Here is an 18,985-nt window from a genome sequence, read left to right as displayed (position 1 = left end):
GTGCAGTGTCAGCAAAAGTTGTGTCAGAGTGTTTGTGTTTGTCCTTGTGCATTTCAGAAGGGAGGAGGAGGAAGTGTCTGTGTCAGCAGCCGCCTCACTAGTCCCCAGCTCCTCCTACTATAACACGTCCGCTCCTAAAGCTGAGCTCCTCATCAAGATGAAGGACATGCAGGAGCAGCTGGAGGAGCAAGACTCAGAGGATGAGCTGGATGTTGATCTGGTCAATAAAAAGGTAAAATATGCCCACTTTATGTTTTATTATGCATGCCATTCTGCCATCCTAAAGTAGTAAATGGATTGTTTTTATGTGTCTACTTCATCAACTTCAGCAAGAGCTGATCTCCAGCCTTGCGAAGAAGCTGGAGGTCCTGCGGGAGGCAAGGCAGAGCCTGCAGGAGGATGTGGAGGACAATGAGGCTCTGGGCCGTGAGGTGGAGGCCATCGTGCAGCGCGTCTGTCAGCCCAACCAGCTCGACAAGTTCCGCATGTTCGTGGGAGACCTGGACAAGGTGGTGAGCCTGCTGCTGTCACTGTCGGGCCGGCTTGCCCGGGTGGAGAACGCCCTCAACAGCCTGGAGGATGAAGCACCACCAGAGGAGAAGGTAACCCCAGACACTGTCCACCAAATCGACTGCTTCCCTCAGCTTTATGGAAGTTTACACTAAGTTTTAGGACTTTGTTTAGCTCTTAATTTTATAGTTTTGTTTATGTGTATTTCACAGCACATTTATTGTTTGTAGTTTACAAATATGAGCACGTCTGAAAAAGATGAAAAGCTTTGAGCTAATCTATTTAATCATCCCTCCTGAAGCCCAGTGACAGAACAGCAGCTGCAATAACAACAGTACAGTAAAACAATCTTTACCTTCTGTTTATGCTCATAAAAAATGCTAATTGAATTCACTTAACATACAAAACACTGTATTTGTCCATGGATGCCAAACGTGTAGTTTAATAATGTATGTATGTGTACCTTAATAATGTATAAACATTTTAGTTCACAGTACTGTGCAAAAGTCTTGAGCCAACCCACATTTCTTTACATTTTGTTTCCATGGATCCAGACTTTCTCTGAAGGGTTTAGCAGGCTTTCTGAAGGTCATTCTGGATATTGGCTTCATTCATTTTTACTTAGTCCTTTACTTTAGTCCTTGTACCTGACCTGACGTAAAAAACAAAACAAAAAAAAAACAAAAAAAAAACAGAACAAAAGGCAGAAACATCCTAAGCTTTGAATCCTTCAAGAAGCCTGGAGAACTATTCCTGAAGATTACTTAAAGAAATGACAAGAAAGTAGACTGTGCTGAAGAATAAAGGTGGTCACACCAAATATTGACTTTCAAGCTCTTAGTATTGCACAAAGATTCTGTTTTTGCCTTATCTGCTGTATTTACATGTATGTTTGCACATTTCAATAAATCACTGCATATATTTCCTATTTTTCTAACAAATGCAAAGAAATTGCACAGTACTGTACCTCTCTGCTGTTATGAAATGAGCTCTCTGCAGTAAAAAACAAATGCAAAAGAATAATCATATGACATTATTGTTGTTGGCAGCTTAAATCATAACTGGAATTAAATTCAGGTAATGAATCTACAGTGCAGCAGATATGGCACATAGTTCCCTCAGGAGCTGGCTTCAACTGTGTTTGTCTCCACCAATTTACCTCTAGGACTCTAAATGAAGAATAATCTAGCTTAATGAATGCTGGATTGTGTGAATACGTAACTGCTTCCTAAGAAGTTTTCTGTTTTACTGTCTTTGCTGCACTAAGCAGGTTTAATGTGGTTACATGATCCATAGATGATGTTCTAGATTAATAACTCATATCTGTCCTCCATCAGCAAACCCTGACTGAGAAGCGAAAGCTGCTGATGCGGCAGCACGAAGACGCCAAGGAGCTGAAGGAGAACCTGGACCGTCGGGAACGACTGGTGTCCAGCATCATGGAGGCCCACCTGGACATGGAGAGCCTGGACGACTACAGGCACTTCGTGAAGATGAAGTCTGCGCTCATCATCGAGCAACGCAAGCTGGAAGATAAGATCAAGCTGGGCGAGGAGCAGCTGAAGTGCCTGATGGACAGTCTGCCACTAGAGCAGAGGCCACTGCTCTGAATCAGACAAGAGGATGAACCATGTAGCATTTTTATATGAACATCTTTGAATTGCGTGTGAGTTTATGACCTCAGCCTAGATTTGATGCTGGTGGAGTTGCTGTTGTTTGTTAAAACCAAACTGAGGAGCCTCAGAAACCAAATCAGACACCAGGATTAGTCAGTTACACCTTAAACAGAGTGGACCACCACTGCTCATTTCCAGCTCTTATTGTGATTCTTGGACTCTAATAGAGTAGCTTCACATGACTCACAGGTTAAAATTGTTCCTTTTTTCTGGGCCCTGGTGCAGCACGACAACAGCTGTTTTACCTTCTATATGTCTGACTGGTTGCCCCTCGTAAACAGTGGGTGGGACTTCTCCACGACATAATTTAAAGCAAAGACTAGAAAAAAACTGTCCAAAACCGAGTGTTTGGATCTTTTGGGCCACAGGGATGGCCATACGTAGTATGAACATAAACATAGAGCACATATAACAGGTCCACTTTAAAACTGTGGGGTGTTTTTGATGGTCAGCTTTTACTCAGAAGGATTCGACAAGAACACAAATGTGTTGTCATTTGATTAGTGGAATCATGCCAGGCATGTTTGTCTTGGACATACAGGGCGGCAAGATACCTCTCTGCTTTGGTCTATTTCTCACATTATTTTGCTGCTTAACAGACTTAATTAAAGTCAGTAATAGATAAAACCATTATTGCGTGCAGGTGCTGTGTCAGAACTCCCCTTTTGGCAAAATGGGCTCAGAGTGTCATAACATTACTCGTTACCCAAGCAGAGGCTGACAAATACAGATGAAACCAGAAACCATAGACTGTATATAAAAGATGGGGGACCACAACGTCACCATTTGGTTAGCGAATTTCGCTTATGAAGCCTTAGCTTGAGATTTTTTGGTGTCTTTTATGGGCTCAAAATGTGGTCATAAATATTTTGTACTTGTAAATCGGTTTTGTACATGTAAAAAGGATTTGTATGTGTAAAAAAGATTTGTATGTGTAAAAAAGATTTGTATGCGTAAAAAAGATTTGTATGTGTAAAAAAAAATTGTGCGTGCGTAAAAAAGATTTGTATGCATAAAAAAGATTTGTGCGTGGACTTAGCCCAAAAAAACCCCTGCAAGTTACAACTACGAATTTTGACCCTAGTTTTCTTCCTTTAAGCTGATTGGTCAATGTCATGTCAATCACAAATTAAACAATCCAATCAGAGAACAGATGGGTTTGGCTGTCGGAGGGGCACTTTTTTGAACTGCAGGTCCTTGAAGGGTAATCTCTATATAAATATCTGATAGCAGCTAGGTCCCCTTACTTTCAGCAGCTGTTGAAAGGATAAAGTTGTGGTATGTCAGTGGTTAGAAATACCATTATTACTTTAGGATTAGTTTAACACAATGTCAGGGCTGACCCGGGACCATTGCTGTGAGTCACAGTGCGCAGCATAAAAGTCCTTTCACATCGGACACAGGATGTGCTCTAATGCTAACTGCTAACTAAAAGCAAAGGCTCCAGAATTTGTTGCTGGCTGCTGAGCTCTGTGGGTTTTTGCAGCAGCTCTACCTGTACTAGATGCACCTGCTCCTTGTTGTTTTTATCTCTGACTTTATGTGAACTACAAGAGTTTGTGGGTTTTTTTTGCTAGTTCTTCAAATGTTCAATAAAAACATGTATGCTATTTCATAACGAAGAAAGCTTTGTAATGAAGACTGTCATTTCCAAAACACTGCCCCCCCTGCGTCCGCAGCGCTGTTGAAAAGGCTGTGGAAGTCCCTGTATTAAACACGTAGACCTGTGACACAAAAATCACCAAACTCGGACGACCACAGACTGTTTTCCTTCGTGGTGATGAAGGAAAACGCTGGGTTGGCATGTAAAAGGGCATTTATTCCCTTCAAACACCTGCAGTTCAAAGAAAGCGCCCCTCCGACAGCCAAACCCATCTGTTCTCTGATTGGATTGTTTAATTTGTGATTGACATGACATTCACCAATCAGATGAAAGGAAGAAAAATAGGGTCAAAATTCGTAGTTGTAACTTGCAGGGTTTTTTTTGGCTAAGTCCACACACAAATCTTTTTTTACACACACAAATCTTTTTTTACACACACACAAATTCTTTTTACACATACAAATCCTGATTTACAAGTACAAAATATTTATGACCACATTTTGAGCCCATAGTCTTTGTGCTTCAAAAGCAGACGTGTTGACAGAGGGTTGGACTTGACAGAGAAATCAAAGACACTGTACACCCATTGGCTAATGACTCATGATTGACAAGTTGTTAGCCAATGGTATGCTCACACTAAACTCATGTGACTACAGAGAGGAAGAGGAGTGCAATCAATAACTGGGCCCAAGTTACAGAGACATGGTTGCAGAATTTAACATGAATTTGTATGATTTCAGTTTTTCCCCAGCCCTCCCTTTTTTTCTGTCTTTATATTAAGCCCACACTTCTTTATATTAAAATAGGAGCCCCAGTGGCCCACAAAATGGTGACCGCAAGCATGTCTTCTTCTGATTGTCATTGGTGTCAGTAGACTGTCCTCTTAATAGACAGGCTTTGTGACCCAGAGTGAAATACTGATATCGTGGAATATTTTTATCAAGCTGCACAGAAAACTTTGCGGCTTCATGTGAATAGGTCTTTGGTGATTGATCTGATTGGTTGCCATGGGTGTCACGTTTCATTCAAAAAGACTTGAAAACAGTAACTGAATAATTAAGTAAGTGTTTACTTTGGTCACAAAGATCTCTTTACTATTAGCCCCCTATATAACTGGAAGTCTTTTTAAACTAAAGGTATCGCCCCCTGGTGGCCTTTATTTAAAAAAAAATGCAAGTTTAAGGTACTGCAGTGACGGCTTCCTGTTCCAACTTTTATATACAGTCTATGCAAGGAACTCAAAGTACAGCTTTTTGTGGAAGAGCTGCGCCCCCTGTCTGTTTTGTGGAGTAAAGCAAACCAGCACAAAGTGAACCAACTCTATGATTTTATCACACTATTTAAACACCTATTAGCCAAGGTCAATATATTTATCAAGTAATATCACAGTAAGGGTGAGTTTTAATACATACATATTTCTACACTGAGTGTTAAATGCTGATAGTGCTGCTCGCTGTGTGAAGCCTTTCTAAGCTATGAAACTGAGCCTTTATCTAGACCCTTGTGAAGTTTAATACATAGAACCGCTACCACACGTGAATTATGATATTTTCCTCATTCCCCGTATGAAAGCTGCGTTTCTTTTGCACCTCGTAAAACCAAAGCTCATAAAACTGAATTACGCTGTTACTTTGCTCACCCTGCAGTGTTTCCAGTCCCCTCTAATGTTCTTTTTATTTAACTTGCTGAAAGTGGCTGGGTCACGTATGTTTTATGTTTTTAAGGTAATATTTCGTAGTAATTTATTGTAAAGCTTTGTCTGGAAATGTATGTAAAGAAACACATAACTGCTCAGCAAACATTTCAACTTGGATTACCCAGTGAAAATCATTTCTTAAAAAAAAGAAAGAAGGCAAGTTGTTTAATTAAAACGTTTTTTCATGACATACTTTTTTGTTGTCTAATAAGACTAGAAAGAACATGTTTGAATCCAAAATGGTAAAAAGAGTTACGATCTGTTGAGGAAAATATTCTTCTATTACAAACTGTTGCTGTCCAGATGTTATTTTTTACATGTGATGCACATCTCATTTTAGAGTGAAGCTATTTTATTTATGCCAGAATAAAGGGTGAATTTGGTAAAAACTGGACTATCTTCTCATGACACAGTGCTAATGTTCCTCCTGCTTGTTTTCGATACAGCAGTGCGTAAATAGTGACTGATTTTCTGCTCTCCCGAGTAAAAGGACTGAGACACTGCTGGTGTTTCTGTGGAGGCCGATGTAAGAAGTAAGCATGTGAAGATGTGCCTGCGGTAGCCTCATGTACAGCCCACACTTCATGTTTGCTATTTGCAGATGGCCTCCTTAATGCCTCTCTCAAATTTTAATATCAGACAAAGATAACCAGAATAAATGAAAAATGCAGTTTTTAAATGATCATTTCATTTATTAAGGGGAAAAAAGCCTAACCTACTTGTGTGGGAAAAGTAAGTGTGTCATAAACCTAATAACTGGCTGTGCCACATTGGCAGCAAGAACTGCAATCCAGTGTTTGTGATCCCTGTCAATAAACCTTTGACATCACTGCAGAGGAATTTTGGCCCTGTCCTCTTCACTCACATCGGAGGGTTTTCCATCTGAACGGCCTTTTTAACACCATACCAAAGCATCTTAATCTGATTTAAGTCCAGAGTTTGACTCGGTCACTCCAAAAACCTTCATGTCTTGAACTGATGGTCGGACATCCTCCTTCAGAGCAGAATTCATTATTCCATCAGTTACAGCAAGTCGTCCTGAAGCAGCAAAGCAGCCCCATCACACTACCACCACCATGTTTGACTGTTGCTGTGATGATCTTTGTTTGAAACGCTGTTGGTTTTATGTCAGATGTAACAGAACTCAATTGTTCCAGAATCATCAAGATGTTTTTGGTAAATGTGAGACGAGCCTTTGTGATCTTTTTAGTCAGCAGTGGTTTTCTCCTTGAACTCTCCCCCATTTTTGTCCAGTCTCTGTCTTATTGTTGAATGTGTGACACAAGTGAGGCCTGCAGTTCTTTCAATGTTGTTCTGGTTCTTATGTGACCTCCTTGAGTAATTTTGGAAGGTCGGTCACTGCTGGGAAGATTCACCACAGTTCCAAGTCTTTTCCATGTGTGGATAATGTTTCTCACTGTGTTTCACTGGAGACCCAAAACCTTAGAAATGGTTTTGTAACCTGTTCCAGAGTGATAGATGCCACTGACTTTGTTTCTTTAAATTGTGGTCGGTGGGTCAGACAGGTTCTGTTTAAGTGATTTCTAACTTAAGCAGGTTTGACAGTAATCAGGCCTGAGTGTGTTTAGTGAGACTGAACTCAGTTTTGGTTAATCACCATTAAATTCAAGATTTTCCCACAGGGCCAGATTTAAATACATTTTTTTCCCTTAAGAAATGAAAACATCATTTGACAGCTGCATTTTGTGTTTACTCGGGGTACCTTTGTTTAATATTACATTTGTCTGATGATCTGAAACATGTAATTGTGACAAATATGCACAAAAAACAGGAGGAAATCAGAAATGAGGAATGGGAAATACTTTTTCACAGCACAGCATGTTAAGAATGGTTGTTCAGCCTTTCCTATGTAAAGATCTGAACACTCATCACATATGTGCACAAATATGAACATAATCATTACATTAAAGCACTTAGAAGATCGATGGGCATGAAAATAGGGAAAAATGTAAATTAAAATAACTGGATTTAACTATTACTGTAGCAATCAATTGACAATTACACCTTGTACTTAAACATACCTTAAACTGAACTTGTTTGGTGGCACTAGAGGAAAGGCATGTTTTATCATCGGCTGTGTGCATGAGTAATGATGTCTGCACACTCCTGCGTACAGGAAAAAAACAAGTGACTCACTTAAAGCAGCATTTTGGGCTCCTGTTACAGGTTTTAAAGCAGCATCTGATAGCTGTGTCAGATTACCTGTGAATAAAAAGATTAGTAAGGCACCGATAATATTTAAATAACAAAGATATTTGGTTTTGACCTTTGAAACAGTCACATGTTGTTTCTGTTTGTTTTGGTTGGGCTGAGGTAAAGCAGAGGTGAAGAGAAGTTTGTCATTCAGAAACCATAACCAGGCAAAAAAAGAAGGTGTCTTTATCTGTTGTTTACTCAGTGTTTCAAATATTATATATTATCCATTTTTATAACTTTGCACCGTGACGTTTCACAGCCACTCCTGTCTTTTATTGTCTCTAAGGGATCAGAGCTTTTTTCTCCTTCCCAGAACCCTTCACCTTATTTCACTTTTATTTATAGCACATTGCACAAGCTTCATACTGTAAGGTACATATGAGAAAGAAACCTCAATAATCAGCAGCACTTGGTGACAGCAGGGAGTAAGAACTCCTTTTTAACAGAACAGAAGCAGTCACAGCGAGGGACGGCCATCTGAGAGATCACCAACAAAAAACAAAGCACTCAGGAGAGAGTCGGCTAGAGTTAACGACCTGCAGTAAAGGAGTGGAGGAAAATATCTCAGTGCATCATGGGAAGTCAGCCTGAGTGTAAGACAGCACAGCCAGGGGATGGTTCAAGGTCAGTAATGTTGCTGTGAATGAGTCACTGCTATAGCCAAGCCCAGAGATTCGACTTTACTGTAAGTCCTCCCTGCTGTTGCTCTGATCTCTCTCTTCTTATTGGGAAAGAGAAAAGAAAGAGAAAGGCTCTGGATTAAACCTCCCCTCCATTAAACAGAAGAAATCATCGTCTTCATCACGTTTCCACGTCATTAAAATATATTTAAAGGGAAGAGAAGAGAATAATAATGTTCAAGTGTCATGCTTAGGAGATACAGTAATGCGCAAAATTCTTGAACCATCCCTCATTTCTTTATATGTTGCAAGGAAAATGGGAAATAAGTGCAGGATTTATTGAAATGTGCAAACATACATGTAAATACAGTATATGGGTCAAAAAAAAAAGTTTGTACAATTCTACTGAGCTTGAAAGTCAATATTTGGTATGCTGACCTTTATTTTTCAGCAAAGTCTGAGCTTCAAAGCTCTTCTTTGGATGTTTCTGCTTTTTGTTCTGTTCTCTGTCAACATGATCCCACACTGCTTCAATGATGTTGAGGTCCGGGCTCTGGGGAGGCCAATCCAAGTCTCTTGATGTGTGTGAGTAGAGGACACCTAAATGCAGACTGAAATTACTGGTAGGTCAAATGAAAAACTTTAAGCATACCTTTGATAAACAACCGAGGAAACAGTCCAAAAGAAAAACATGTATGAAAAAGTGGCAAAATCCAAGGAGTCAAGAAAAACCACAAGAGTGGGAACCAGATACAAAAATAGCTAAGAATATCATGGGGAGGAAAACCAAACGTGCTGACAAAGAATAAGTTCAAACTGAAGCTAACATGAAGTAACTATCAAAATAAAGAAATTTCCCACTCGTGGGACTAATAAAGGTATCTTATCTTATCTTATCTTACAAAGCAGGAAGTGAGAAGAGAGAGTAAAACGGGGAAATGCAGATACAAATGAACTTAATACAAAGAAAGTGACACAAGAGGATGGAAACTACATGAAAGTATAATCACAACTATAAGCAGGAAGCAAACAAAAAAAAAATTACCCCAAAACATAAAGCAAATAACAACATAAACTTGGAATCAACAGAAAATATTAAAGTCCATAATTTAAAAACAGGCAAATGACAAGAACTGTGACACAGCGTCATTGTCATGCTGGAAAATGAAGCTGTGACCAATCAGATTCTGTCCAGATGGTTTTTCATGGTGGGTCAAATTCTAATGGGACTTTTCTGAGTCATAATTCATCCGTTTTGGAAAAGATCTCCAACACCACTGACTGAAATGCAGCTCAAACCATGACAGAGCCTCCACCTTGTTTTACAGATGGCTGTAGACACTCACTGTTGTGACTCAAGACCTTTGCTGCATATTTACACTTCTAAAAGACTTATTTAGCAAACCTTTTTACTCTGAATTGTTCTCATTTAAACAGCTGAACTGAAACACTTCAGCACAAACCTTTATGAATTTCCCTGTATGTATAAATCTGCAAGTTATCCTAAATAAGACAGGACATTTCAAAAATAACAAAAAAGCCCCAACAAAGAGCTGTGAAGTGATCTGAAAGGACATAAAGACTAAAACGACTTGACCAGTAACAGCGGCTACATCTAAACTTTTATTCTGTCAATCATTTACAGCTTCGCAATCATGACCAGAAGCTGTATCCAGGTTACCGGTGCACGATGAGGAAGTGCTGCAGGGTACCTGTGAATGAAAAAAGCCTTCCTGTTTGGCAGTTTTAGTCTGGTTTTCTTTCTCTGAAGGCGACTTGGGAGGTGTTCCACGAAAGCACCACTCAGGTACGTAACAAAACCAAGAGTTTCTCTTTAAACGCTGCAGTTTTTTAATGGATTTCAATGACCTGATGTCTTCAAAACTTGCTTTCATCACATGCTGTGTATAATAGATATGAGGAACAAGTGTCGGTAACATGAGTGAGGGTAATCTGCAGGGCTGAATGTTCATTTCATCAATACTGAGAGAAAATGGTGTGTGTTTTCTTTCTTTTCCAGCATGTAGAAAGTTCCTTTAGTTTTAGTTTAATATTACAAAAAGCGAGATACACATAATGTCTGTGGTGTTGTATTTAAAGCCTTTAAGCATTATCTAAAACTCGTTTAGTTGTTAGAGGAGAAACAGAAACACAGTTAATTCCTTTAAAAAGTGGAAGCTAAACAAAGAAATTATAGCAGTTTAGTTGGTGTCAGAAACCAGACAGAGATGACATAGGTCATTATGTACATTTGACTGTGTGTTTAGCTTCATTGTCAAATTCATTTATGGAAGTCAAACAACTCTGTGAATAATCATAAAACAGCACCTGGACACTGTAAAGCTGTTTCTCACCATGTATGCTCATAAGACTGCATATTTGCATACGTTAACAGTGGGCTCAAATGGGGCCCAGTGAAATTCAAAGGTACTTATCGGTGTCTGTAGTTTATAAATTAACTAAAGTTACCAAAAGAACAGCTATGATTTTATGTATCTACAGCAGATGAACAGTATCTGAAACAGGATACTGTTAGAAACAGGAAAAACTGTCCTAGTGGATCGATGGCTGTCAAGACGCCATTCTTAGAAAGAGAAGAGAGACAGAAAAGGCTGAGCTATGCCAAATTAAAATTACAATGGCATCTACAAAACATGGTGGAGGCTCTTTCATGGTTTGAGCTGCATTTCAGTGGTGTTGGAGATCTTGTTCATGACGCGACAATGATCGCAAACACACTGCTAATGCAGTAAAATCATACCTGGATAGACAAAAAACACAGTGGAGCACTATCAGTCATGGATCGGCCTCCCCAGAGTCCGGACCTCAACATTACTGAAGCAGTGTGGCATCATGTTGACAGAGAACAGAACAAAAGGCAGAAACATCCAAAGAAGAGCTTTGAATGTCCTTCAAGAAGCCTGGAGAACTATTCCTGAAGACGACTTAAAGAAATAGCAAGAAAGCTGCCTAAGAGAGACAGACTGTGCTGAAGCATGGAGGTGGTCACACCAAATAATGACTTTTAAGCTTGTTAGAATTGTACAAACTCTGTTTTTAACTTATATACTGTATTTACAAGCATTCATGGGCATGTTTCGGTAAATCTCTGTGTCCATTTCCCATTTTTCTAACAACATATGTCCAGGCAATTTAACACTTCAGGAAATCTTTCTTAAAATAAAAGTGAAGGATACAAAACTAACAGTCTAATATATTAAGATAACTTTGAAGAATTTTCACAGAGATACTAAATAAAAATACCTACAGGCTACTTAAAAAGGAAGTACATATGGTATTTATAGGAAGTATGTCTGCACTGAGATGGTGAAGAGGAAGACAGTCCAATTGAAATGCTGCCCTGTAGTCTTTGTTGATGGTGCTTTGTTGCTGCTCACTAACAGCTGCGTCTGTGTTTCTTTCCTCTCAGAGGGAGCTGCAGGTGCTTGTTTAGGAGGTAACCCAGGAGACGAAGGAGGGAAAAAACTGACGACTTGTGAGACGAGAACAGAACAACAGCAAGACTGTGCTGGAGCACCGAAGAGTAAAACATGACAGAGGTGACATCGCCCACCTTCCACCTGTGTTCGGTCTCCTGTTGACACCTTCAGTAGGATCAGGAAATCCACTGCTATGACCTACCTGGCTCACACAGGCCACGCCCAGTTTGGTGCTCTCGGGCTGGCCTGTTTGGGATGGATGCTCACCGGCGTGGCTCTTGGACTGATCCAGTGGAGGGTGTGGCAGGTATCGGACAGGGCGGTGATCACCTCCGGTGTGGCATGGGTCGGACTCTGGAGGGTCTGCTTCGCCAGCCACACCGTGGTGAGCGAGGGCTTCAAGGTTATGTACTGCAGGTACATCATGCTCACCGATTCCTTCACGCCACCTGAGATTGCTGCAGGTCAGGTCCTCATGCTCCTGTCTCTGCTGGTGGGGGTTTGTGGGAACGCTAGTGGTGTTTACTCCATGAGGATTGTCTACTTTGGGATAGGTAAGAACTCTACGGTCCGCCGCGGCTTCATCCTCACGGGAGTGCTGTGCCTCCTCGCTGCTGCGATATCGCTCGTGCCTCTCCTCTGGAATCTGAGCGCTGTGGTGACCAATCAGACCATCGAGTTCCCGCCCGAGTTTAAACTCCCCCCAGCACCTGAATCTCAGCACGTGGGAGGCGGCATTGGTGTCGGGATGGCAGGATCGGTCCTGATGATTGTCTCTGGGATTATTTTCTGCACATACCGATTACCAAAGAGGCCTTTGAGAGAGCAGGTGCACCAGGAAAATGACACCCGGGGGGAAGATAACCCCACATTTGAGTTTCAGGAACACTTGTGAGGAGTTTGTGTTTGATAAAATGGACAACAAAAAAAAGGTTTTTGCACAGACTTTACACTCGTTTCTTCCTTTTAACTCCTCAAATGTTTACAGTGACTCATCTAGTTTTATAATCTCAAGGAGGATGACTCATCTGCTGACAGCAAACACCCATAACACCCTCACCTTCATATGCCTGAGAAGCAGGAAAATGAAGATAACATGTTTTTTACAAAACAGACAACTCTTTAACTTATGGTTTAAAATTGGAGCCAAAAAATCCCCCTTATAGACAAAAGCTGTTAAGCTACTTTAAAAACTGCATTGATGCGTTAATAACGCTCATCTGCTAAATAGCTGAATGTAAATGTTACACAGTGTGCTGAATAAATTATTGTGTGCTGAAATTATTTTATTACACTTCCTTTTCAGATTACGTCACATTTTCAATGTTTTATTGCACCTCGACTGAAGTAAATGTGAAAGTGAGAATACTGTGACGGGGGTCTGTGTGTACAGCGATGCCTTTAATCTGCAGATTTCTGAAAACAGCTCAATAAATTAAACACAAACATGAGTCACAAGAAAGGCACTAAGTGTCCCATCTGTAAGCTGTGCTGTGGATGAATGTGGTTGTTTTGTCTCAAACAGGAAAATTCCCACCACTGCTCTTCAAAGGTCTAAAACAGTTTGCTATTTAACCCTCTTAATATTTTATTCTTGACTGTAAATACAAATGATTTTTACTGGTTTCCTTCTGCTCAGTCAGTATCTGACCTTTTCTACTTCCCTTCATGCTTTCGTCATGTAAGCTTTTGTTCCTAATTTTATTCTTAAAACAAAGAACATTGGTACAGTACAAGGTAAATTACAACAATAAACAATATAAAATGTTTTTAAAAAATTAGGAAATGATAAAGTACATGATAAAATGCAATATTTTTTTATAAATAATAAATAAGTAAAAAACTAAAATAGAAAACTATAAAAAAAAATGAAATGCAAAAATATAAAAAAGATATGGCATACTATTTTAAATATTTTTACTAAAGATATAAAGAAAATGGCAATTATAAAAATTTAAAGCAGAAAATAAAATTAAAAAAATTCCTAAAATTAAAAAGTCTAAAAACAAAATGCTAAATTACAATAAATACAAATATCATGTAAGCATGATGCAAAATGCAAACTATTTTAAAAGTGTAAATTATAAATATAAAAGAAAAAAAATATATCCAAGTTTACAAAACTCACAATTATTTTAAAACAGATATTCATACAACCAAAAATTCTAAACTAAAAACTATATCTTTTAATTATAAAATGTAAAAGTATAAAAATAAAATTCAAGCGTATAAATAAAAATATTAAATTTTAACCTCATTATTACAATGAAATATAAATATAAGAAAAATGCAAAATGACTTATTAATTGTGGTAAGTTTTACATTTAATTTGATAGTGTAGCTGCACAAACTGATGAAAACAAATGTGTTTTCTGGACAAAAGTATTGAGATTCACCTATTTGTTATTAAGAACTGTTGCCATAAAATCAAGCACCCAGTCACACAGCCTATTTGTGACATAATGGGTTTCCTAATGGGCTCGCTCAATTTGTGTCTGGCTCTTAAAGGATGTAGTGAGTTCAGTGATCCACTGCTCAGTATGAACATCTGGAACAGGACAAATATTATACGAAAAGCATAACAGGACCACTTTAAATTATTGGACTACAACAAGTGCATAAAGCAGGCACGCACGCACGCACACACACAAAAACATGCAACACACCTAAGTTTTGTTTTTAAATATTTTATTCAAAAAAAGCCAAAAGCTCATCTCCAGAATTTCAAACCATCTGTATCAATGTTCCTCGAGTGGCGGACAGTCCCTTCACCTCACCGAGATCGGCGTTATGGCTCAAATAACAGCCCTGTACGTCTGGGTGGAGTTTGGGTGGAGCAGATATATCACCAATGCACAAAAAGGACAAATTTCAGACAGCCGGCCAGGTTGAGAAAATCTTATATACCTTTTTTTTTTTTTTTTTTTTTATGCACACACCTCTGGGAAATGACAGCCACTGATCATTACTTTATTTAACGTTATTTTTCCTGCTATGAACTCTGAGGTGCTGCTTTAACCTGATTTAAATGTGAGCCAGAGCTCTGGGGCTGCGTTTACCTTCTGGAGGAACTTCATACAGTACACAGATTAAGAGTTTCACTCCAAAACCAGGAAAGCAAAGCTTTAAAAACACGTGCCGACACCACAGCAGAAGACCTTTCTTTGCACAAAACTGCCAGAGGACTTCAAAAATCTCTGTGACTGTCAGCGATTGAAACGTGTCTATAACAGGTTTATATTTTCATACATAATTACAGAATGAAACCCTCAAACATATTAAAATAAAGACACTGGAGATATACATGGCATATCATTCACACACACTAATACTGAATACAACATATACACGTAAAGAGCAAGTCCTTTAAAAATGGGTTCAAATCTGAAGTAGTTTCATTTCAGGTTGGTTATTATCATCTTGCAATATGGTGCAGTTTAAGAAACATGGCACACGGAGGATGATCAACATAAACTCTTATGTTGTCCACTTCTTATGATGGACTGTCCACTAATCCAGCTGTTTATGAGCCCTGAATGTCACACAAAACAGGTGGAATGAAACGTCTAACCTGTTTCTTTTCTCCCCAAACATGAAAATGAAAGCTTAAAAGGAAGAGTTCATCCAGAAATCCCTGACTATCACCACGCTTACACCGGGCATCGACAGGTGAGCTCACTTTTAATCTCAGCTACAATCGAAAAGGACAAATATTTAATGGCTCTACCGCAGCTCAAGCAAGCCTGACGAAAAGATGGCTGACCCAGCCTCATTAATTTGTATGTACTGGACATAAAATATAAATCATTTTAATACAAGGGGTGCTACGAAAGTATAGAGCCACAAACGGGAGGTCTGTACAGCTGTCAAATTAATCCAGAATTATGGCTTCTAATAAACATGACGACCAGGATCAAAAGAATGTAAAAGAAATTCTTTTTAAGCAACCACCTGTTTCTCCAAAATAGGGTTTTTGTGGGTTTCTCAGGTGCTTCACACGTACAGAATCATCCAACAGATGCTGAACATCATGTCTGTTTTCCATACAGTGAAAGATCCCCAAAACATGTGGCCTGCTTCATAAGCCTCATAATTTCCCTTTAAAGGTGGTTAAGTGAAATTATTGTGTTTAAAATTACCCAAAAGCTCCCTCAGAATGTAAAGAAACAAGTCCTACGTGTTGTGTTTATGAGATGTCAACTCAGGCTGAACTAGGGCTGAGCTGTACTTTGACGTTATACCAGTTTCTACCACAATATGGGTGCAGTGAGTCAGTGTGGCCTTTGTTTAGTCAGACAAATTATTAAGAAAACATTTTTCTTAACAGAGAAAGCCCCTGAGGAAATGGTGATAGGACTAAAAAGAAATAAAACGCTGCCCCCTGCTGATGAAAACCAAATTCTGCATTTTTTTAATTTGACTGTTTTAACAAAAAAATAGATAAAAAGTTAAACAAATAGATGAGATACTGTATTAAATGATCATGATTATAGTTCAATCATAACTTGGGCTGTTGTGAGTGACAGCAACCAGATGTGGGTCGCATGTTAATGCCAGGTGTTAATACAGCATATCTGTTTCAGCTTCCTAACCAAACTGAGGATATGGTACTCCACCCCATCGACCAAATACGGCCACTTCTGGCTCAAAAAGAAAAACATAACAGCAGATGAAATGTTGAAACTTCAAAAAAAACAGGTGATCCCATGGTGGCTACAACCCTAATATTTAGTTTCCTTTCCAATATAACCCAAATAAACTGCTTGTGTATGTACTGTGTAGTGTACAAATATAAAGGATATAGGCAAATTTTTTACTCCAAAGATCCATGTTTACTGGATTATAGAAGGCAAATAGCAGAAGACCTCAAATCGGGCATTTTCAGCACGATCAGAAACAAACCGACCTGCTAAACTTGACAGCTTGCTCCAACCTTTTATTGTCAGGAGGAGTTATATTTAATCTATCTTGGTAAAGAGGTGGGGCACATTCAAAAGAAGAAGATTGACTCAAACTTTCAAACTATCAAATCCCATACCGTCATCGGCCCAGAACAAAAAACAGCGGGTACTGAAAATAGAGATTAACAAGGAAACCTGAAACTCGAGGGTTGAACTGAAACAGAGCAAACCTTTTTATTCTGGGTGAACTAATCCTTTTACTGCAGCTGCTTATTATAGGATCATTTATTTCTTCTGAAATAACTACATGGATGATTAAAAACAGGCAGGAAAAAGAACGTTTTTCTTGGTAAATGTGGGCTGAATTCATCCCTGCACTTCAGAGAACCGGTGGTCCATGTCCTCGGCCTGTTCGCCTGCCTGCCCACACACACATGGAAGCCCTAATTGAGTCCGTTTTGATCCAGATGGTTTGAAACTGAACAAAAATACGTACATACATACATACAAAATAAAATACAAAATAAGTAAAAGAGGAGGAAGAAATAAAAGGCTTTAGAAATGTGGGAGGTTTAATTGTTCCAAAGTCCGCCAGTCTGTTCTTGATACACCTCGATGACGTCCTCGTCCTCCATTCCCAGCTGGCATTAACACACAGCACAGAGACACGTTTTAGTACAACAGTAATTCACTTCCTGTTATTTGCAGCTCACCAAATCCTGCCTCACATCCAACCCCAACCCCTTCGTCACTACGTCCATGAACCCTCTCCCTGAGACTCGCCCCACCCACTCCTTTGATTTAGATGATAGACCCCAGGTATTTAAACTCATCTACCTTCACTTTTCCACTTGGCCCTTTCTCTAATTCACACACACATATTCTATCTTGCTTGTACTGATTTTAATCCCTCATCTTTCCAGAGCACACCTCCACCTGTCTGGGCTCTCTTCCACCTGCTCCCTACTCTCACTACAGGTCACAGTGTCATTTGCAAACAAACTGACCTCATCTGTCAACACGTCCATCAACCCTACAAACATGGTTATCAGAGCTAATGCCTGATGTTATTCTACTTGATGTAATCTGTTAGTGCAGTACAGTACATCAGAATGTTTGACTAACATAAAAAAAAAAATCATTCATACAGGTGCTTAAAGTATTCATAATAAAGTTTAAGGGCCATGCAAACAAGTTTTATACAAGTTTCCAAGGGAAAAAACAAATAAAAACAAAAATAGGAAATAATGAGATGGATTTAAGATAAGAGAGGAACCTGGAAAAAACTGGAGCGTTCACAGGGTTGCAAATTTAAACATTTTCCACAGTGTAACACAAAGTCAGTTAAACTTCAGGGATATCAGTGTGTCCAGTTAGGAAGCAGAAACCACCCAGAATCCATTTCAGCCACTTTAATTTAATTGAACTGTTTAGCAGACTGATTTCTCTCTAGTTTAGCTTTGTGTTAGTGTCCTTGTCACTGCTGCAGTGCTGGAGCCCTGCAGACCATTCAGAATGATCAGGTAGTCCAGCTCTTCCAGGACAAGACAAAACAGCTTGTTATGCCTTACTGCTGTAAGGCATAACAAGCTGTTTTGTCATTTTCAAGAGTGGAGGAGATAATCAGGGGATGGGCTGTCACACAAGCAAAGGTCCAGCAGCAAGACAACCTCCAGCGAGCTGTTAGTGAGCATGTTTCTGACCATAGCTGGACTGGCCATCGGGCCTCCCCCTTGTTTAGCAATCACGTGATTTTTGCGCATTGCATGCCGGGAACTCGTGGCAAAACAATCCAAGTACCGCATCAAATGCAAGCATTTGCAGCAACGCAAAACGTTCATTCTCCGGTTCCAATACCTTCTTGTTTTTTCTTTGCCGCACAAAAAAGGAATGTACAAAAGAAAAGGAGAACAAGGACAAAGACAGACTCGACTAAGAAAGACAAAGAAAAGATACGAGGAAAAAAAATCAAAGGAGTGAAAGGGTCAGACCCTTACGAGCACACAGAGTGGACAAAAGACGTTAGCGTGCTGCCCAACTTTCACCACGCTCAGATTTATAATTATACGGTTCTTGGAGTGAGTGCATACACTCGTGAAGTTTAGTAACTTCAGGTCACTGCAACAAGCCCAGGTACAGTTTACCGACGGATGGGTGCAGGACCTTGAAACGCACCGTGTAGAACGAAAGACCATCGTACGAACAAAGGTAAGTTTACCAGTCTCACAAATCGTCTTCATAAATACACATTCGTTAACCGTTTATTAATATAACCTTTGAGCTCAACGGTAATTAATTAGTGGAAATAATTTCTGGTAGCAT

General features: G+C 39.4%; 3 protein-coding genes across 7 annotated transcripts in view; 2 read left to right on the top strand and 1 right to left on the bottom strand.

Moving 5' to 3' along the window:
• LOC102192810 (protein Shroom2-like) overlaps window positions 1-3,073 on the top strand; it is a 29,553-nt gene extending 26,480 nt beyond the window's left edge. For all 5 annotated transcript variants that reach the window (XM_005738641.1, XM_005738639.1, XM_005738643.1 and 2 more), the window contains 3 exons: window positions 58-232; window positions 330-602; window positions 1,848-3,073. In XM_005738641.1, coding sequence (XP_005738698.1) covers window positions 58-232; window positions 330-602; window positions 1,848-2,120 — 721 coding nt within the window. In that variant the 3' untranslated portion in view covers window positions 2,121-3,073. The remainder of the gene's footprint in view (window positions 1-57; window positions 233-329; window positions 603-1,847) is intronic.
• A 6,992-nt stretch (window positions 3,074-10,065) lies between these two features.
• On the top strand, window positions 10,066-13,008 carry LOC102192510 (claudin-34-like). Its single transcript, XM_005738638.1, has 2 exons — window positions 10,066-10,129; window positions 11,753-13,008. Exon 2 carries the CDS (start codon window positions 11,956-11,958, stop codon window positions 12,655-12,657), a length of 702 nt encoding a protein of 233 aa, XP_005738695.1. The 5' UTR covers window positions 10,066-10,129; window positions 11,753-11,955; the 3' UTR covers window positions 12,658-13,008.
• Window positions 13,009-14,433: 1,425 nt separating this feature from the next.
• The window catches only part of sumo1 (small ubiquitin like modifier 1), a 14,200-nt gene continuing 9,648 nt past the window's right edge, over window positions 14,434-18,985 (bottom strand). Inside the window, exon 5 of the mRNA XM_005738637.1 lies at window positions 14,434-17,304. Within this exon, the coding sequence (XP_005738694.1) occupies window positions 17,236-17,304 (69 nt within the window). The 3' untranslated portion in view covers window positions 14,434-17,235. The remainder of the gene's footprint in view (window positions 17,305-18,985) is intronic.

This window comes from Pundamilia nyererei, unplaced genomic scaffold, assembly GCF_000239375.1.
Source record: "Pundamilia nyererei isolate P.nyererei 1_Seehausen unplaced genomic scaffold, PunNye1.0 scaffold00085, whole genome shotgun sequence".
In the NCBI taxonomy this organism is placed as follows: Eukaryota; Metazoa; Chordata; class Actinopteri; order Cichliformes; family Cichlidae; genus Pundamilia; species Pundamilia nyererei.
This window is presented reverse-complemented; position numbering and strand designations above follow the sequence as displayed.